At 38.7% G+C, this 22,434-nt stretch overlaps 1 protein-coding gene across 1 annotated transcript in view; it reads left to right on the top strand.

The window, feature by feature from the left end:
- Nucleotides 1-22,434, top strand: part of ARHGEF6 (Rac/Cdc42 guanine nucleotide exchange factor (GEF) 6) — a 125,237-nt gene that overhangs the window by 82,764 nt on the left and 20,039 nt on the right. The window contains exons 10-12 of the mRNA XM_011948792.1: nucleotides 17,460-17,598; nucleotides 20,212-20,271; nucleotides 22,223-22,369. Coding sequence (XP_011804182.1) covers nucleotides 17,460-17,598; nucleotides 20,212-20,271; nucleotides 22,223-22,369 — 346 coding nt within the window. The remainder of the gene's footprint in view (nucleotides 1-17,459; nucleotides 17,599-20,211; nucleotides 20,272-22,222; nucleotides 22,370-22,434) is intronic.

Below are 22,434 nucleotides of genomic sequence, written 5' to 3'. Positions count from 1 at the left end.
ATCTCTGCTTTACAGATAAGACATTGGAAGGCTTAGGTTAAGTAATGTGCCCAAGAACTCAGAAATCTTAAGTGGTTGAACCAGAATCTGGGTCTGTCAGACTTCTAAAAAATGTTTTTATTAAGATATATATTTTATCCACAGAAAGAATAATATAAATGCAAATTTAAAGGATCACAATAAAATGAGCACCTGTGTATCTACCCCCCAGCTTATGCAATAGAAAGTTCCCTTCCCTTCCCTTCCATTCCCTCCCCTCCCCTCCCCTCCCCTTCCATTTTTTTGACAGAGTCTTGCTCTGTCACCAAGGCTGGAGTGCAACTGCAGCCTCCACCTCCCAAGTTCAAGTGATTCTCCTGCCTCAGCCTCCAGAGTACTTGGGATTACAGGCATGCACCACCACGTCCAGCTAATTTTTGTAGAGATGAGGTTTCACCATGTTGGCCAGGCTGATCTCGAACTCATGACCTCAAATGATCTGCCCACCTTGGCTTCACTTGACAGAGCAAGACTCCGTCTCACACAAAAAACAAAACAAAACGACAACAACAACAAAAGAAAGTCACTGCACCAATTTATTTTCTCACTATCTGTGTATGAGGGTTTCCTTTTCTCCACACCCTCACCAAACATTTGTTATTGACAGTCTTTTTGATTATAGACATATTAGTGGTTATGAAGTGGTTTCTCATGGTGAGATTGATATGCATTTTCCTCAGGAATAATGATATTGAGCATGTGATATGGTTTGGCTCTGTGTCCCTGCCCAAATCTCATCTTGAATTGTCAACCCTACATGTCGAGGGAGGGACCAGATGGGAGGTGATTGGATCATGGGGGTGGTTTCCCCCATGCTGTTCTTATGACAGTGAGTGAGTTCTCACGAGATCTGATGGTTTTATAAGGGGCTCTTCCCCCATCGCTCTTGCTCTCTTTCCTGCCACCTTGTGAAGGAAGTACTTGCCTTTCCTTCGCCTTCCACCATGATTGTAAGTTTCCTGAGGCCTCCCCAGCCATGTGGAACTGTGAGTCAATTAAACCTCCTTTGTTTATAAATTACCCAGTCTCAGATAGTATCTTTATAGCAGTGTGAAAATGGACTAATACAGCATCTTTCATGTACCTACTGGAAGTTCGTATGCCTCATTCAAAGAAATGTCTATTCAGATCCTTAGCCAGTTTTTAAATCAGGTTATTTGTCTTTTTATTGAGATATAATTTACATAACATAAAATTCATGATGTTAAACTATGCAATTCAGTGGTTTTTAATATATTCACAAGATTATGTAGCCATCACCACTGCCTAGCTCCAGAAAAACCCGTCCCCAGTAGCAGTCACTCCTTATTATTAATGGCTAATGATGTTGCGCATCTTTTCATCTTGCTTATTGGCTATTTTAATGTCTTCTTTGGGAATATGTCTATTTAAATCTTTTGCTCATTAAAAAAAATTCAGTTAGCTGTCTTTTCATTGTTGAGTTGCAACAGTTTTTTATATATTCTGGATATTATATTCTTATCAGATACATGTCTACCTTGGAGATACTGTACATTTGGATCCAAACCACTACAGTGAAGTGAATATTGCAATGAAGTGAGTCACATTAAATTTTGGTTTCCAAGTGAATATAAAAGGTGTGTTTACACTCTACTGTAGTCTATTAAGTGTGCAGTAGCATTATGTCTAAAAAACCAAGGTACATTCCTTAATTAAAGAATACTTTATTGGCTGGGCATGGTGGCTCACGCCTGTAATCCCAGCACTTTGGGAGGCCGAGGTGGGCAGATCACTTGAGGTCAGGAGTTTGAGACCAGCCTGGTCAACATGGTGAAACCCCGTCTCTACTAAAAATACAAAAATTAGCCAGGCGTGCTGGTGCATGCCTGTAATCTCAGCTGTTCAGGAGGCTGAGACAGGAGAATCGCTTGAACCCGGGAGGCGGAGGTTGCAGTGAGCTGAGATCGTGCCACTTCACTCCAGCCTGGGTGACAGAGCAAGACTCCATCTCAAAAACAAAACAAAACAAAACTTTATTGATAAAAAATGCTAATGGTCATCTGAGCCTTCAGCAAGTTATAATCTTTTTGTTAGTGGACAGTTTTCTCTCAACGTTGATGCTTGCTAAATTATCAGAGTGGTGGTTGCTAAAGGTTGGAGTGGTTGGGGAAAATTCTTTTTTTTTTTTGAGACGGAGTCTCGCTATCACCCAAGCTGGAGTGCAGTGGCCGGATCTCAGCTCACCGCAAGCTCCGCCTCCGAGGTTCACGCTATTCTCCTGCCTCAGCCTCCCGAGTAGCTGGGACTACAGGCGCCCGCCACGTCGCCCGGCTAGTTTTTTGTATTTTTTAGTAGAGACGGGGTTTCACCGTGTTAGCCAGGATGGTCTCGATCTCCTGACCTCGTGATCCGCCCGTCTCGGCCTCCCAAAGTGCTGGGATTACAGGCTTGAGCCACCGCGCCCGGCCTAAGAAAATTCTTAAAATAATACACCAATGAAGTTTGCCACATCGATGGATTCTTCCTCTCATGAAAGATTTCTCTGTAGCACGTGATTCTGTTTGATAGCATTTTTACCCATGGTAAAACTTCTTTCAAAATTGCAGTCTTTTCAAACCCTGTCACTGCTTTATCAACAAAGTTGATGGACTACTAAATTCTTAGTTGTCACTTCAGTAGTGTTCACAGCATCTTCACGACAAATAGATTCCATCTCAAGAGACCACTTTCTTTGCTTATTCATAAGAAGAACCACCTCATCTATTCAAGTTTGATCATGAGATTGCAGCAATTTAGTCACGTCTTTAGGCTCTACTTCTAATTCTAGTTCTCTTGCTGTTTCCACCACATCTGCAGTTACTTCCTCCACTGAAGTCTTGAACCCCTCAAAGTTGTCCATGAGGGTTGGAATCAACTTCTTCCAAACTCCTGTTAATGTTGAAATTTCGACCTCCTCTGCAAATGTTCTTAATGGCATCTAGAATGGTGATCCTTTTCCAGAAGGTTTTCAATGTACTTTTCCCAGATCCACCAGAGGACTCACTATGGCAGTTATATATAGCCTTCTGAAATGTACTTCTTAAATAACAAGACTTGAAAGTCAGAATTACTCCTTGATCCATGCACTGCAGAATGAATATATTAGCAGGCATGAAAACAACGTTAATCTCCTTGTACATCTCCATCAGAGCTCTAGGTTGACCATGTGCATTGTCAATGAGCAGTAATATTTTGAAAGGAATCTTTTTTTTTTTTTTCCATCTGAGCAGCAGATCTCAGCAGTGGGCTTAAAATAGTAAACCATGCTGTAAACAGATACGCTGTTATGTAGGTTTTGTTGTTTCATTTATAGAACACAGGCAGAATAGATTTAGCATGATTCATTTTTAAGGGCCCTAGGATTTTCAGAATGGTAAATGAGCACTGGCTTCAACTTAATGTCACCAGCTGCTTTAGCTCCTAACAAGAGAGTCAGCCTGTCTTTTGAAGCTTTGAAGCCAGGCATTGACTTCTCCTCTCTAGCTATGAAAGTCCTAGATGGTATCTTCTTTTAATAGAAGGCTGTTTCCTCTACATTAAAAACCTGTTCTTTAGTGTAGCCACATTCATCAGTGATCTTAGATCTCCTGGATAACTTGCTGCAGCTTCTCCATCAGCACCTGCTGCTTCACCTTGTACTTTTATGCTAAGGAGATGGCTTCTTTCTTTAAACTTCATGAACCAACTTCTGCTAGCTTCAAACTTTTCTTCTGCACCTTTCTCACCTCTTCCAGCCTTCATAGAATTGATGAGAGTTCAGATCTTGCTCTGTATTAGGCCGTGGCTTAAGGGAATGCTGTGGCTGATTTGATCTTCTATCCAGACCATGCAAACTTTCTCCATACAACAATATGGCTGCTTTGCTGTCTTATCATTTGTGTGTTCATAGGAGTATCACTTTTAATTTCCTTCAATAACTTTTCCTTTGCATTCATAACTTGGCTGACTGGTGCAAGAAGCCCAGATTTCAGCATATCTCAGCTTTTGACATGCCTGCCTCACTAAGCTGAATCATTTCTAGCTTTTGATTTCAAGCGAGAGGAGGCCACTGTAGAATTATTAATTGGCCTGATTTCAATTTTGTTGTATCTCAGGGGTGTAGTAGTCAGAACACACACAACATTTACTGATTAAATTCACTATCTTATATGTGCATGGTTCATAGTGCCCCCAAATAGTTACAATAGTGACATCAAAGATCACTGATCACAGGTCTCCATAACAGATATAATAATAATGAAAACGTTTGGAGTATTGTGGCTGGGCGCGGTGGCTCATGCCTGTAATCACAGCACTTTGGGAGGCCAAGGTGGGCAGATCACCTGAGGTTGGGAGTTTTAGACCAGCCTGACCAGCATGGAGAAACCCCGTCTCTGCTAAAAATACAAAATTAGCTGGGCGTGGTGGTGCACGCCTGTAATCTCAGCTACTCGGGAGGCTGAGGTAGGAGAATCGCTTGAACCTGGGAGGCGGAGGTTGCTGTGAGCTGAGATTGCGCCATTGAACTCCAGCCTGGGCAACAAGAGCAAAACTCTGTCTCAGGAAAAAAAAAAAAAAAAAAAAAAATTTGAAAAAAGTCTGGAGTATTGTAAGAATTACCAAAATGTGACACATAGACACAAAGTGAGTACACACTTTTGGAAAAATGGTACCGATAGACTTGCTCAACACACAGTTGCCACAAAACTTCAATTTGTAGAAAATGCAATTATCTGTGAAGTTCAATAAAGTACAGTGCAATAAAATGAGGTGTGCCTGTATATGATTTGAAAAAATGTTCTTTCATTTTTTGGGTTGTCTTTTCAGTTTCTTGATGGTGTCCTCTGAAGAACAAAAATTCTGATTTTACGTTTTAATTTTGATGATGTCCAATATGTTGTTTTGTTGTTGTTGCTTGCACTTTTGGTGTTATATCTAAGAAAGTATTGCCTAATCCAGGTCATGTAGATTCATGCCTATTTATTTTCTTAGAGCTTTATAATCTTAGCTTTTATGTTTAGGTCTTTAATTAATTTTGAGTCAATTTGCGCATATGGTTCCATTTTATTCTTTTGCATGTGGATATCTAGTTGTCCCAGCACCATTTGTTGATTTCTATTCTTACAAATTGAAGTTGTGTTTTATGGCCCACAACATGGTCTATCTTGGTGAATGCTCCATGTGAGCGTGAGAAGAAAATGTGGCTGTTGATTAATGAAATATTCTACAAATGTTAATTAGAACCATTTGATTGATGGTTCTATTCAGTTCAGCTGTCTACTTACTGATTTTCTGCTGCTGGATCTGTCAATTCCTGATAGAGGGATGTTAAAGTCTAACCACAATAGTAGATTTATCTCTTTTTTCAGTTCTATCAATTTTTGTTTCATGTATTTTGATACTCTGTTGTTAGGTGCATTTACATTAAGGATTATTATGTTTTGTTGGAGAATTTGCCCTTTTATCATTGTATGTTTTTCCCTCTTTATCCCTGATAATTTTCCCTGATCTGAAGTCTGCTTTGTCTGAAATTAATATAGCTAGTCCAGCTTTCTTTCAATTATTGCTAATAGGATATATCCTTCTTCATCTCTTTACTTTTAATTGTCATAGATTAAAATATATGTTGTAGACAAAATATAGTTGAGTCTTGCTTCTTAATCCACTCTGACAGTCTCATTCTTTTAATTGGCATATTTAGAAAATTCACGTTAAGTGATTATTTATATATTTGGATTAGTATCTACCATGTTCGTAACTGTTTTCTATTCATTGCAATTGTTCTTTGTTTCTTTTTTACCTCCCTTTTTCTGCCTTTTCTATTTTTAGTAAACATTTTATATTATTTTATTTCCACTTTTCTCTTAGTGTATTATACTCTCTTTAAAAAATTTTACCAGTATCCCTAGAGTTTATGTCATGTATTTGCAGCTAAATCTAACAACACTTTCACATAACACTACACCATTTCATAGGTAACTTATAACAGAATATTCTCAATTCTTCCCTCTTATCCCTTATAATATTATTATAATTCATTTCACTTTTCCATAAAGTAAAAATCACCCAATACACTGTTGCTGTTATTACTTTGAACAGTTATCTATAAAATCAATTAAGAATAAGAAAAATGAGGCCAGGCGCAGTGGCTCATGCCTGTAATCCCAGCACTTTGGGAGGCCGAGGCAGGGATCATGAGATCGAGACCATCCTGACTAACACGGCGAAACCCTGTCTCTACTAAAAATACAAAAAAATTAGCCGGGCATGGTGGCGGGCACCTGTAGTCCCAGCTACTCAGGAGGCTGAGGCAGGAGAATGGCGTGAACCCGGGAGGCGGAGCTTGCAGTGAGCCGAGATCGCGCCACTGCATTCCAGCCTGGGCGACAGAGCGAGACTCCATCTCAAAAAAAAAAAAAAAAAAAGAAAAAAAGAAAAGAAAAAAGAAAAATGAAATATTTTGTTTTACCTGCATTTATTATTTTTCTGATACTTTTTCCCATGTATATCCAAGTTTTGTTTGTTTGTTGTTTTTTAACCTATATCACTTTCCTTCTCGCTGAAGAAAGTCTTTTAACATTTTTGCAAGGCAAGTCTTCTGGCCACAATTTCCCACATTTTTTGTTTGTTTGAGAAAGTATTTGGAATTCTAGGTTGTCATTTTTTTCCTTCAACACTTTAAATATTTCATTCCATTCTGGTGTTTGCATGGTTTATAATGAGAAGTCTGATAGAATTCTTATCCTTGTTCCTCTATAGGTAAGGTGTATTTCCCTCTCTGGCTTCTTACAAGATTTTCTCATTGCTTTTGCCTTTCTGCAGCTTGAATATGAAATGGCTAGGTGTAGATATGTTTTGCTATGTATCCTGCTTGGTGTTCTCTGAGATACCTGGATCTGCAGTTTGGGGCCTGTCAATAATTTTGCAAAATTCTTGGCCTAATAGGCTCAACATTTTAAATATTTATTCTCCTTTCTCTTTCTTTTCTGTGTATATTCCCATTATGCACATGTTATACCTTTTGTACTTGTTCCACAGTTTTTGTGTATTCTCTTCAATTTAAAAATTTTTTCTTTACATTTAAGTTTAGGAAATTGCTGTTGACATATCTTAAAGCTCACTGTTTCTTTCCTTAGCTATGTTTAGCCTATTTATTAGACTCTCAAAGGCATTCTTCATTTCTGTCACAGTGTTTTTTATTTCAGGCATTTTCTTTCGATCATTTCTTAGTGTTTCTATCACTGCTTACATTACCCATCTTTTATTACATGTTGTCTGTCTTTATCCATTTGAACCTTTAACATATTAAGTATAGTTATTTTGAATTCCCTAATAATTCCAAGATCTGTGTCATATCTGAGTCTGATTCTAAAGCTTGCTTTGTCTCCTCAGACTGTTTTTTCCTTGCCTTTCAGCATGCCTTGTAATTTTTTTGTTGGAAGGCAGACTTGATAAATTAAGTAATAGGAACTGAGGTAACTAGGTGTTTACTGTGAGGTTTTCTGTTAATCTGGCTAGAATCTTTCCTGTGTTTAATGTTTGCTGTAGCTGTAAGTATGAGGGGCTTTAGATTTTTCTTGTTTCCTTCTCCCTTATTAGCTTTGGCCTCCCTCCCTCCCTCCCTCCATCCCTCCCTTCCTTCCTTCGTCTCACTGTCTCCCAGGCTGGAGTGCAGTGGTGCGATCTCAGCTCCCTGCAACCTCTGCCTCCCAGGTTCAAGCGATGTTCATGCCTCAGTCTCCTGAGTAGCTGGGATTACAGGCATGTGCCACCATGCCTGGTTAATTTTTTTGTATTTTTAGTTTAGACAGGGTTTCATCAAGTTGGCCAGGCTGGTCTCAAACTCCTGACCTCAAGTGATCCACCTGCCTCAGCTTCCCAAAGTGCTGGGATTGCAGGCCTGAGCCACCGCGCCCTGCCTATCTTTGGGTTTCTTAAGAACTCCTTCTTAAATAAAGTCTGTGTTTTGCAGATCCCTCCCTGTTATTATATATTGGGGCCCTGTCAATGTGGTGATAAGGTGTTGGGGAAAGGGATACATTCTATAATGTTATGAACAAGTCTCAATTTTTTAGTAGACCTGAGTCCCTGGAAATTGACCTCCAGAAGCAGTTCTTAGCCTTTTTTAGTCCTCTCACATATGGCAGGAAGATGAGAGAGGGCTGAAGCTGGCCTATTGTACCTTCCCCAGGTCATATAAGACTCGGCAACATAGTTTCCCTTTGTTTTGGACAGGCCTTTGTTTTGGAAAAGGTTCTGGGATTATTTCAAAATGGATGCCACCCCACCCCCACTCCTACCCCAAAACATGAGAGGATTTTTCTCTGATCTTCACTATGAGAACATTTTTGGGTTTTTGGATCCCAAACCCACAAAAGTGTTGCCCCACTTCCTCAAGATGGTTCTCCAGGAGTTTTAAAATCTCAAGTTGGGGTCCACATTCAGACTTCAGGAATTCATTAAAATCACTATGCAGGTGTTCCTGCCAGTTACTGGGTCCAGTGCCTTCTGCTTTAGAGAAGCTAATCTCAGCTGTAATTCTCTGTATTCACTGTCTCTCCAGATTTTGAGGTGGTGATTTTTTCTGTCATCTCAATTCTCAGTAAATCTAAGAAAAGTCATTGATTTTCAATTTGTTCAGTGTTTTTAAAATTATGACTATAATGTGATGACTTCCAAGCTCTTTAGATGTCAGAGCTGAAATCAGAAGTGCTTTAATGATTTTTTCACTATATTTTAATTTTTTATTACTTTAAACGTTTTTGTTATAAATATTCTCTACAATATTTCACTATATTTTGGGGTGTCTTTTAGTGGTTACTCTAAAACTTTCCATATATATCTTATGAGAATGGACTTCATTTTTTATGCTAACTTAATTCTGGTTATATACAAAAATGTGATTCCTGTATAACTGTTTCCTCTTCCCTTTTTGTTATTATAAATATTAACTCTATATACACAATAATACATGTTATAATTGTTATTTAATTTTATGTCCATTAATACAACTGAGAGAAAAAAGAAGAGGAAAAATATATTTATAGTGTTTGTTATATTAACTTTCTTATTTACTATTTCTATTTCCCTTCACTTTTTCCTGTGAATTTGTGCTACTATCTGGTGTTATATTCTTATTCCAATAGACCTTTGCTCCCACCCATCTCCTTCATGCTGTGTTTTTCATATATATTAAATTTATGTGTGTATAGGTCCAACAATGAAATTATGAAATTTTGCTTTGTCCAATTGCTTTTATATCAGTTAAGAGAAGAAGAAGCATGTATTTATACAGTCTTTCATAATTGCATATTTACCTTTATTGGTGCTCTTTGTTTTAATATGTGAATTTAAATTTAAATCTGGGTTTACTTGCTTTCAGCCTGAATGTCTACATTGAGTGCTTATTGTAAGATGGATTTTTTAGAAAGGATTCTCTCAGTTCTTGTCTGGGAATGTTTTCATTCCACCTTCCATTTTGAAAGATAGTTTGGATGAATACAGAATTCTTGGTTGGCAGTTCTGTTGAGTATGTCATCCCACTGCCTTCTGGCCTCCAAGATTCTGATGAGAAATCAGCTGTTAATATTTTCTAGGTTCTCTAGCTCATGACTAGTTGTTTTTATCTTCCTGCTTACAGTTTTCTCCTTGACTTTCAGGATTTTTATTATAATTTGTTTGGGCATGGACCTCTTTGCATTTATCCTACTTGAAATTCATTGAGCTTCTTGTATGTGTGGGTTGATGTTTTCCTCAAATTTAGGATTTTTTAGTCATTATTTCTTTGCATATTTTTTCTGCTCCATTCTCTCTCTCCTCTCTTTTTTAGTACTTCCATTATGCATATGTTATTTTGCTTAAAGATTTTCCAAATTTCTCTGAGGCTCTATTCATTTTTCTTTATTCTTTTTTCTCCTTTTTTATATTGCATAATCTCAATTGATGTATTTTAAGTTTACAGATTCTTTCTTCTGCCAGTTCAGATCAGCTGTTGAGCCCCTCTAATGAAATTTTAAATTTCAGTTATTTTACTTTTAAATTCTAGAATGTTCATTTGGTTCTTCTTCTTCTTTCTTTTTGTTTACAATTTCGATATCTTTATTGATGTTCTCTATGTGGTGAGACATTGTCATCATAGCTTCTTTTACTTCTTTAAGCATGGTTTCCTTTTGTTCTTTGCACATATTTATAAGGCTACTTTGAAGACTTTATTAAGTCTGACATTTTGTCTCTCTTACTGACAATTTCTATTGTTTCTTATTTGTGTAAGTTACACATTGTTGTTTCTTTGTGTGCCATATTTTTTTTGTTGTTGTTGAGAACCAGACATTTTAGGTAATTTTAAATTTCACAACTGCGATACTGATTTCATTCCCCACTCTCTGGGACATGTTTCTGTTGTTTGCTTATGTGTTTGTTTAGTAACTTGATTGGACTATGTTAGTGAAGTCTATTTCACTCACAGTGTACAATCTCTGGTATCACTCTTCAGAGGGCACAGCCTTGGTCAGGCATGCAGTCACTCTGGAATGACAGTGGTCTTAGCAGAGCTCTCTTTGACTGTCTCACTCTCTGATCTCTCTTTTAAGCCCCATTTGGTATCACACCCAGGTGTTAGGCTCTCCTAATTTTCAGCTGATTGGCTCTAATATTTTAGACAATTTCGTGGGGACATAAATTGCTTCACCATCTTATCTAATTAAGTTCAAGTGGAGACAGTTTTTGAGACCAGACTTTGAGGTTTGTTCTGATCCTTCTTAGCACTTCCTAGCTGTCTCTTTTCCTGGCTCTCTCTCTGGTGACCTAGCTGGCCTATGGGTTAGCTTTTTGCACTTAAGTGACAGGAACTACTTGCCTCCTTTTATTTGCTTACTACCAAAATCTCCTTTGTTTTGGCATGAGCCCTTAAACTTGAATATCCCCACATGCCCTTTTCCAAATAAAACAAATTTCTTCATGGAGAGCTTCAGAATTCTTCTGTTCCCATGGACTGTGTCTCCCTCTGGAAAAAATCTCACTACTCTGGGAGCTGGGAAGCATAAGTACCCTCTGGTTGCCTCTTCCATCTTGCCTTTTCCAGCATGGAACTCTCTACCCTACACTTGGGCTGGGGTGAGGGTGATTGGGCCTACCCTCCAGCCTGTGTAGGGGCTTCGTGAAGTGAGCTTTTGACCTCTCAGGCACGCTCACCAGGAATTTAGTCTCTTTTACACAGAGTTGAAGGGGAGAGATGTGCTGATAGCCTGTCCCTCCTGGCGAGATATCATATTTTTTGACTGGTAGCTGAGAGGCCAGGGAGGCCTCTCTTCTTGGTCACAGTTGCCCAGAATGGAACTTCTGTCAAACTGAGTTAGGAGGAGGGAGAAGAGGGAGGGCTGGTCATAGCTCAAATGCTGTAAATTCTCCCTGTTCTTACTGAGTTTTAGTAGATTTTCCTGAAGATTATTTTTTCATTTATCTTATATCATTAGGACAACTTCTAGATATTTTATTTATTTTTATTATTATTGGTTTTTTAGAGACAAGGTCTTGCTCTGTCACCTAGGCTGGAGTGCAGTGATACAATCATAGCTCAACACAGCCTTAAACTCCTGGGCTAAAGCAATCCTCCCACCTCAGCCTCCTAAGCAGCTGTGACTACAGGCACACACCACCACACCCAGCTAATTAAAAAAAATTGTAGAGACAGGGCTTTCACTATGTTGCCCAGAGTTTGCTGGTCTCAAACTCCTGGGCTTAAGTGATCCTCCTGCCTCAGCCTCCCAAAGTGCTGGGATTACAGGTGTGAGCCACTGTGCCTGGCCTAAATGGTTTTCACCTGTTACGCTTTTTTTTTTTTTCTTTTTTACTGAGTAGTGCGTCTAATGAGTCTCATGCCACTATCTCAAAAGTGGAACTCCTTACTGTTTCCTTTTACGTCCTGTGCCCCTGCCTGATCTGAGCCTAAACTTTTTACCACTTTTATAATGTCTCACTTCACAATTCTACCACTTAGAGGCTGTTTTACCCAAGGTGATTCACTTCACTTCTAAGCCTTAATTTCCTCACTTGTAAAACGAGGGTCAAACCACCTACCTTGTAGGATTGATGTGAGGATTAAATGAAATAATGTATACTAAGCACCCAGCACAGTGTCACCATGCCCCATGTGTCCTTTAAACATTTTCTACCTACCAGCTACTAGTTTCTTTTTTAGGAAAAAAGTAGAAAATATTTCAAGCATACAAAGAACAGAGATAATATAAAGTACACTGACGTACCCACTATTCAGCTAAGAAACAAATTATAGATGCAGTTCAAGTGCTGTGTATCCTCCTCAATATTTCCTGCTTTTCTCTCCCTCACCAGAGTGGACCACAGTCCTAAATTTGTTTTTGTCATTTCCAGGAATGTTTTCATAATTTTCTACATATCTACAATAAAGAAAAAATGATTCAGAGACTTTTTTTGTTTGATGAATACATAAATGTCCTGTATGTATAAGGGCAAATTCCTTAACACCAATAAAATGAGCACATGGTCTCCTTTTGATATGAAAACAGTATTCTGGATGAATACTGGAAAGAAATGGTTTACCTCAAGTGGCAGACTTTCTGTGGTGTTTAGAGAAGTTTCCACTGTAACTCTGTGTGTTAAAATGTTACTGACTACATTTACCTATGTTAGGAATTTAATTTTATGATTAAAATTAAGTAAAGATTCCCTCAAACATTATGGTTTAAAGTTTGTTACACAGTTGATTTAAAAGATTCTCAACTTTTTGGTGAAGTATAATGCCCTGTTTAATTTTAGTTAATGGTGTTTTTGAGAATTTTACAGTATCCCTTGAAATGATAGAAGACTCACTGGAGTCCTCATAGAACTAAATTTTTATCTTACTGGTTTATTTACAGGTAAAAGGGATGAAAATTAAAATACTTGAGGTTTTTCTCACATGTGCTTTTAATATAATCTCAGCTATTTTACATGCATCTAGGTGGCAATTTATGCTGACCTATTAAAGGCAAAGCACAGTGAAATGAAATGCATAGAAAATTCACATTAAACATTTTTTAGATGAAGATTTCAGCTAAAATAGGGACATTGGTGGATTTCTGTTCTTTCCCTGCTGAAGCTGTAATGTTCAGATGAATTTCTTCCTTTCGGCCTTTAGGTGGCAGTACCATACCAGGAATGCTCATAACAATTGGCCCTGAGAAGGGATCCAGCCTTAAAATTGTATGATTGCATGCAGGTGTCTTGTTAAAAATGCAGTCGTGTATGGCCTGAATTTGGATATGTAATCAGACCCCAACCTTGATGTGTCCCCATATTTGCATATCTTTGAATGGCCGCTCTAGTATTTTGTTGTGCCCTGGGTAAGGTCTTTCGGGATTTCCCCTCCCTCGCCCCTGCTAGCTTGCTACGGTAGCTCCTGTTTCTTCCTGGGAATAACCTCTCTTTTACAAAAATACCCTCTTCTCTCCTGTGCTTGCTTCAGTGTGGCATTTATCCTTTTCACGAGGGAGAGGGTTAAATGAGAGATCAGAGAGAAGAGGAGTTGGTGCTAAGACAGATCCGGACCTCACTTCCGTCTCTGCTGTGGTGTGCTTTTGCTCTCCTTAGTTCTCTTCACTCTTTGTTTATCATGGTTGCCAGCAATGAAGACTTTGAGAACCCCCCCGCCAAAAAAAAGTTGTGTACTCGCTCTGGGGACAAGGAGCACAGAAAAAATTCTGAGCCTGGGTTCTGTTCTTTTCTGTCTTTGAAGGACCAGAGAAGGGAGCAAGTAAGACTGATAACAAACCAAAGGTAGTAGGGACAAGGCCAGGCGCGGTGGCTCACGCCTGTAATCCCAGCACTTTGGGTGGCCAAGGCAGGTGGATCACTGGAGGTCAGGAGTTCGAGACCAGGCTGGCCAATATAGCGAAACCCCATCTCTACTAAAAGTACAAAAATTAGCCGGATGTGGTGGTGTGCGTCTGTAGTCCCAGCTACCCAGGAGGCTGAGAGGCAAGAGAATCGCTTGAACCCTGAAGGCGGAGGTTGCAGTGAGTCAATATCGCACTACTGCACTTCAGCCTGGGCAACAGAGCAAGACCGTTCCCAAAAAAAAAAAAAAAAAAAGGAGTGGGGACAAAAAAAGAAGCAAAAGAAGCACACCACCTAATCTCTGGGGCTGGATAAATGAAAAAGAGAAGAAAGGGAACCACACAATCCAGTGTGAGTGGCACTCTTGAAATTTTCCACTGGCTAGAGGCTGTGGCAGCCAGCTCCTCTTGCCTCACCTCGCCTTAAGGGCCACAGTGATTTCCCCTGAAAGGGCTGTTGGAGGAGTAATTGAGGTGGAAAGGAGGAATCTCTGACCTGCTAGGTAGAGTTATGATCATTCAAATTAGAAACCTATACAAAGATGCCACAGAAACACTTCTATATGAGATGGCTAAGCTCTGTAGCGTTATTATAGTATACATAATTTTCTTCAGTTTTCCAGTCCAACCCAGAATATCCCAGAGCCCCATCCACCATGCATTCTATGAAATAAATGTATGTTGTTTTAAACAGCATTTATACACTGAGAACTGCTTCTATTGTATCACGTCGCATATACAGAACATGTTAAGCTTGAAAAGCAAGTCTTAATCCACTGCTATTTCAAATGGGCTGTATAAAATTAAAAACTGCATTTAAAAGATTGTTCTTTGGTATAACAATATATATTTATGTATTATATTTGTGTATAATGATACTAATTTGTGTATTATGTTTATTTGGCTAAATAAAATGTGTCTTTTAGGATCTATTTATCACAGATAAAAGGCATTTTAGGACAATTTTCTTCTTTTGTTGCCCTAGTAAAATTATCTTTTCTGAAGAACCAGTGTTTTAATCCAAGATAGTGATCTCATGTTGTATTGAAATAAATTTAAACTGTTTTATAATATTTAGCAAGCCTAGAAGTTAGAATGCTGCATGGAAAGTAATAATAAAGTACACATTAGCATTTGCTTTTAATTGCTGTAACTCTTGCATCAATTAGAGTAAAACGTTGAGGATGTGGGCAGTCATTTAGTCACCGAAAGAAAAAATAAAACTTGTTTACTAAATTGAAAATAAATTAGAAAAATGATTTTCTCCAAATTACTTTTCTACTCAAATGCACTCCAAACCCGATTTATTTCCCTAATTATATTTTATATGCAATGAATTTTTAAACCTCTTTATGCACTTTATGCTCTTGGTTGGCAATTAAACATCAACTGAATTTCCATTAAGTTGGAAACCACAGGTACTGGTAGTTTTTAAAGATGTGATTTTAGCAAGGTGTTTGTCTTGGGATAATAATAATAATAATAATAATAATGTATCCATTGACTAAAGTTTACAAAATACTGTCCTGCAGAGAGCCGGTATGGTATCCTGAAAAGACCTGAGACTTTGGCTTCAGACCTGAGTATGAATCCCACTGTAGCCACTTACTATCACTCTTCCTCTCAGCTTTGTCATCTGTAAAATGGGGAGAACACCTATGTTGAAATGTTGTTGTCATTAAACAACAAGAGTGAATGCATGTACAATTCTTAGCATGAAATAGTAGCGTTAAAACCCCCAATATTTAATCTTTGCAATTTTATTAGGAAGTAGGTTTTATCTCTCTTATAAACATGAGTCAGTTGAGGCTCAGGCAACTCATCCAGGGTTGCCAACTCTGTTTTATGACTCCAAGTCTAGGACATTTCCCTCCCTTTGGCTACTTCTGGAGCAAGACTACAAAAACTGATAAAAGGATTAGCAGCAGGGTGGGTGCGGTGGTTCATGCCTGTAGTCCCAGCACTTTGGGAGGCCGAGGTGAGAGGATTGTTTGAGCCCAGGAGTTTGAGACCAGCCTGGGCAACATGGCAAAACCCCGTCTCTATAATTTTTTGTAAGTTTAATAAAAGGGTTAGCAGCAATTGCTAGATATGACCTCTCATATGTGATCTAGACTCCATTAAGGCAGCCATTTCCAGCCCTTTTTTCCTCTGACATACGTGCCATACTGCATGACTCAAGACTGCTGTTTCATTAGCTGAAACTCCATCTTTTCTCTCCTGCTCAGAAAAACCCACGAAGGGAGAGTGTGGGTGGGTGTCTATAATTAATAGGGATAACCTGCAATCCGCTCTGTTTCCAGCCTCCCAGTACTTTATTACTTACAGCAAGTTTTTTGAACACACTTCACACCTTATAGCAGCACACCACAGTTGGGAACCATGGCATAAGATGTGTTCTAGGGAGAATAAGTAGGTCACTTTGCAGTAGGGGTTTCCTGCTGGGGAGTAGTGAGAAAGATGGTGGAGCCAGTAGGAGTCTAAAAAGTCAAGACTTGATCTTGTAGGCACTCAGAGCTTGGGTAGGAAAGCAGTGAGGCTAAAATGGTAGTCTGCAGGACCTGGGAAAAGCCTGGAAGCCAGGAAAACAGTTGGTCTATTGAAGTGAGCCAGATGGGATGAGCTGAAGTCCTGAACTAAGGCAGTGGCAGCAGGAATGGGAACGAATCAACAGATCCAAGAAGATTTGCGACTGACTGGATATGCATGGCCAACCAAAGAGGTAAAAGGGCCATGTAATAAAGCAGAAGTTTCAACATAAACTGACACTTAGGCAGTAGCTTTCCTTCTCTAAGTATATTTTGCTTAAATGTGTATTAAAATGATCTTGGAGCCCCAGGACTCAATATCCCTGTTGGTGGAAAGTAAACAATCTGGAACGGTGCTAAACAGCAGAGAAAGCACCGGCTTAGAATTAGACATTTACAACACACAGTTCATAAAATATTAATACATTTTTTCATCAAGTTACTGCCTTATGTAAGTGTTTGGTTAATCTGCTGCACTGGTTTTAGATATTGGGCTAAGTGACTTTGTGGTTAGTCATACAAACATGCTGGTATCTAAATGTAGGAAGTGATTCTAGAACATTACAAGTGGGTGATACAACCTTGTGGATTGTTATCTTTAGGCACCTGACCAGTCAATAACTAGGACGTTTGAAGTGATTAAGAAAATCTATTTTTAAAATTATACTTTAAGTTCTGGGTCATCTGATACACTGTATATCTCACGCCCATGAATGTAGGCTCCTTAAGGGTGGGGATTTTTTTGTTTGTTTGTTTGCTGCTGTAGCCCCATCAGAGAACACAGCCTGTCACTTAGTAGATGCTCAATCAGTAATTGTTGAATGTGTGACACCAGGGATCACGAGTGTCTGGCTCACCAAAGGAGCCCTGATGCTGATTTTACAGAAGGAGCTTAATAAAGCCTGATTTAGTTGAGCCAAAACAAATTGAACAGCATTTGGACTAGTGAAACACATTTTTATTTGGCTTTATATTGTGTGAAATACAGTAAAATAATTTTAGGTTGATAATTCTTTACATGAGATATTCAGCAGTAACAAAACTATATTTGTTCTTTTGCTAGTGATGAGTTGGAACAATTCATGGAAAATCAAGGTGCATCGAGCCCAGGTATCCTCATTTTAACAACAAGCCTCAGCAAACCATTCATGCGACTGGAGAAATATGTTACTCTCTTGCAAGAGTTGGAACGGCATATGGAGGTAAGGGAAGGTGAACTTTTTCAAGCTCCTGTGCCAAGTATGGTCCTGTGCTCTGGAGGACGCAGCCAATTTGCCTCCAAAATGGCCTTGCAGAGGAATCAAGGTCTTGGATTCAAAGTTTACTTTATCTCTTCTTCCCTCCTCTCAGGCTTCTAGTTTTCCTCTTTTTTATGCAGCAAAATAAGATCCTTATTCTTTGCTACTAAGTATTAATGATCATTCGCCCTTTTCGCTCTTCTCTTCCAAGCCTTGGTCCTGTGGCTTCCCTTAAGTCTATGCTTACTTGCTAACTGGGGTTTTCTTTTGCCCTCTCAGTAGTTTGGTCAAAATCCAACTAAGAAATCTTCTTTGGTTCTGGTATATTAACCAACTTTATCATGGGAGATAAAGCAAAACAACATCAGAATGTACAAAGAACAAGTTCACTATAGACAGGAATATTTATCTGTAGAATTCTGCCATCATTCAACTTCCTGACTCTGGATGACAATGGAAGATTCTGGTATTCCTTAAAGACCAATGAATGGGTGCAATATTAGTGGTATCTCTCTACACATCATGCATGTACATCAGAGTCCCTCCACATTTTTATTTATAAACCTACAGTTTACTTGTAACTCTTGTAGCATAGCTATAATCTTTTCTAAATATTAAGATTTTGCGATGAGGCCTGATAATTGAATATTTTTTCACCAAGAACCAAAGGCCTCATGTTATGAAAAACCAATCCGCAGAGCTAGCTCCTTGAGGCTTTCTTTTGTGATTGTTCATGGGGGATTTAAGTGTGGGTGGGAGAGGAGGGCCTGCTGGAGGAGGCTGCATTTACCCTAGTTGCTCTTCCTGTGTCTGGGGAAAGGTTTTGAGGTTTCAAGGGGTTTGATTATCTTTAAAGAAAAAGGGTGCACCCGCACTCTGCCGGGCTTGTCAGCATTTGTCAGGATTGAAAGCATGTTCTCTGAGCGAAACCACATTCTCAGGGTATTTGACCTGCCTGAAAGCTGGAGGCAGTGGGGAGCTTGTGAGCAAAGCCTGTCAGTGTGAAATTTCAGTTAGGGCTCAGGAAGGTGTTGACCTCTGGATGCCTTTCCATAAGCTAAACCAGTTTGCTGAACCGTTTGAGGTTTGCCCCTCCTTGCTTATCACAAAAATCCGGAAACAAGTGGCCTCAGTTTCTATTACTTTTCAGTGTCGAAATACAAATATGCACTTAGTTTGGGGAGAAACAAATCCCAGACGCTCCTGCTGCCTGGATCCTATGTCTCAGCCTTTCTTGTAGTGGAGTCTGTTCTCCTCCTGCCTCCATTTGCTGTGGGTCACATGTCTTTGGCTGCCTCTCATTTCCCATCATCAGAAAATACAAGCCCTTAGTACTAGTTTGCCACTGTAAACTTTGTGCAGATTTCAGAGCATTTGGCATGGCTGCTAACAGTAGAATAAAACCTGAAATTCTTGGCTGTCAGTTGATTTGGATAAGGATAAATTTTACTGTAAAGGAATACAACCTTACTTTTTATGAGCAATGTCATTCTTGGCTTATATCAGGCCCTTAATCTGTTCAGCTCTGTATTTTATCACCTGAGACTAGTGAGGCAGGAAATTTAGTCGTCCCTTACTCCAGCTGAGTTTCAAAGGTCATATCCCATATGCCCCAATGTTAGGTGCACATCTACCCATAAGAATCTCTATCTTCCCTTCATAAACAGTTATGGAATTGTGGATTCCTCTAAGCCATTTTTGAATCTGTCCACTTTTCAGAATTGCAAGTACCACAGGATTGCAGGCCATGTGTAAGAGCTTGCTTAAGAAGGAAAATATGGTATGAAACTTGGAATCTTTTCCCATCTGCCATGTTCACACTGCTGAAAGAAAATGGAGGCATTTTAGGAAATGGAATTAGATTGATTTTTCTCTTGGATTTTTGTTGTTGTTGTTTGTTTGTTTCGAGACAGGGTCTCACTCTATCACCCAGGCTGGAGTATAGTGGCACAATCACAGCTCATCACAGCCTCGACCTCTGGGCTCAGCTGATCCTCCCAGCTCAGCCTCCCAAGTAGCTGGGACTATAGGCATGCACCACCATGCCCGGCTGATAGATTGATTTTTCTCTAACCACGACTCTTGTTTCCACCATTCCCTACCTTCTGTCACCTACCAACAATATGACCTAGTGATGTCCCCCGAATAATTATTTGATTATTATATTTATTATTAAATAGTCATTATCCAAAGTATAATAGCAAAAAGGGAAATGGGAACTCCTGCCTTTTGCTACACAGTTACTAAATATATTATGCATTACCAACTCTCTTAATTTCTAAATCACCTAATAATTAGAGTTGCTGAGATTCCAGATGCTTCCATGTTGCTCTATTTTTTAATCTTTAAATTAGTATACAGTAAAATTAATATTTTTCTTCTGGTGCACAGTTCTATGAGTTTTCACACAGGTATAGATTCATGTTACCACGACCACAATTAAAATACAGAACAGTTCCATCATCCTTCAAAATTCTCTTGCTATCTTTGTGGCCATACCCTCCTTCTACCCCTAACCCTTGGCAACTGCTGATCCTCTCTCCTCTAACATTGTTTTCAAATGTATTCCTTTGATAGGATACTCATCCAGATCACCAGGATATTCTGAAAGCAATCGTAGCATTCAAAACTCTCATGGTAGGTGATACTTTAAAATCACAATTCTCCATTTTGTATACTCTATCCTGAAAGAACGGTTTGTGTGTAACATTTCTTTCCCTAGACAAAGGTCTTTAGAATGGAAATAATAAGCTTTCATGACAGTATAGCAGTGATTGTTTCATTTAATTTTGTCCTCCAAAAATCATGCTTACCTAAGAAAGGTTGCCAGGCTGAGGGTATAAAGCAATCACATTTACAGTCTCAGCCACATTAAGCCACATTAAGCATTGGTGTGTAGGTGGGGGGTTTCCTTTTGTCTCTTTGTCTTTACCCCCATTGCTCACCTAATGACGAGTCTGTGTAACTCGTCATTCGCTGATTTGCATCAATACTGGATTCAACTAGTTATGCCAAAGGGTATGAGTTTTTTCTTTGCATATGAAGAAGGAATCCTTCATCAAATTTAAAAGGGGGGAAAAAACCCAAAGTACTAAAATGCAATTGCTTTATATAGGCTGCTATCAAAAGTACCTGTGATCTTGTATCTTCAGTATGATGGTTAATGTATCTTCTTGAACCCATTGATATAAAACCACTTGGTGCCATTTTAGGAGGAAAGAAAACTTCATTTTGGGCAATTGATTAAACTTAGCTTCATTTCACACAATTCTGTAGCATTATAAGTGATTTGGACTAATGTTTAATTATTAATCCTTGTTGAAAGATCAGTAATTGACGTGTCTGTAGTTGAACAGCAAGTTGAAGACCAGACTAAGTATTAGGTTAAAATTGCCATTGTTATATGCCAAAAACAGTCCAATATTGGCAGTTTTACATGGCGCAAGCTAATGGAACAACCCAGTGAAACCCACAGTGTTTATTATAATTATGGTTCTATTTTTTCTTGTATAAATAGGAATGTAAAATGAGTCTTTTTGAAAACCTATATTTCTTTCTGATTATGTTATATAACTTGCCTTGATGGTTTAGTATATTTATTCCTACTATAGGTGCTCTTAAAATATGTGTACAGTGAATTTATTTCTTTGAGTTTCCATGTAGCTGAAAGGGACAGCAGAGATTTTATAGAAAATATACCCCCCAGAATATTATCTTGCATTCATTTGGAAACGGTAACAGAACTAGCCACGTGCTTGTTTTTTGTATTCAATTTGGAAGGCATGCTGTTAAATTACTCTAAGATAAACTCAGTGTCTTAAGCTATATATATACATATATATATATAGTATTCATACCCCACATAGTGTTGGCAAACTGTAAATTGTTTCTTGGTTTGAATTTTCAGTATGTCATCATGAAATTCAGTTGTATCTCTTTTTTCCAATCCTTTTAGAAATAAAAACTAATTTAGTATTTTTTTTCATAGCAATCTTGGTCCTTAAACAAAGTACAGTAGTGCCTAGGTTTCATTATCAGTTTGATTCACTGTGGCATAAAGAATTTAATTTTCTCTTTCACTATAACTCCAGGAGATATTTTTTGTTTTTTATTATTTTCAAGATGTTACCTTGCTGGAAATTGAGCATATGTTCGAAATACAATTATTTTGTCACTAAAGCCCTATTTATGCAAAGATAGACAACGTAAGAGGAGCTCAAGCAGGGGCACCAACCAGTAGATCTGAATCTACTAGGTCCTCACCTGGCTCTGGTCAGTGTGATTTGGCTGCTTGCTTTCCCATGTTCTTTACAGGGAGGGAGAAATAAGCTCTTTCTAGCATTTTGTTTTGACGCTTTGGCAAAATGAAAAATAGGCCTCCCTCACAAAACTTTTGGGGGCTCAAGCCTAGAGATTTAGGGTAGTGGATCTTTCTGTCTATCAAAAACAGACCTGGTCATGGGATTCATGATGAGGAAATAGGGACTCAATGGGAACCAAAGAGTCAGAAGCCACATCTTACTTTGGTCTTATTTTAGTCTATTTCATAAGAATTCCTATTCCATTATGTTCTGCTTTGGTTCTGTAGGGGCAATGTCAAGATCTGAGGAAGAGAAAACAGCTGGAGTTACAGATACTGTCCGAACCTATTCAGGCATGGGAAGGAGAAGATATTAAAAACTTGGGAAGTGTGATTTTTATGTCACAAGTAATGGTGCAGTATGGAGCATGTGAGGTAAGGTGTTTCAAATCTCAACATCATTTCTTCCATCTTTCATATTTTTCTTCCTTTTTTTTTTT

Source organism: Colobus angolensis, unplaced genomic scaffold, assembly GCF_000951035.1.
Source record: "Colobus angolensis palliatus isolate OR3802 unplaced genomic scaffold, Cang.pa_1.0 Scaffold283, whole genome shotgun sequence".
NCBI lineage: Eukaryota > Metazoa > Chordata > Mammalia > Primates > Cercopithecidae > Colobus > Colobus angolensis.
Note: the sequence above shows the minus strand (reverse complement) of the source record. Positions and strands in the feature narration are given on the sequence as shown.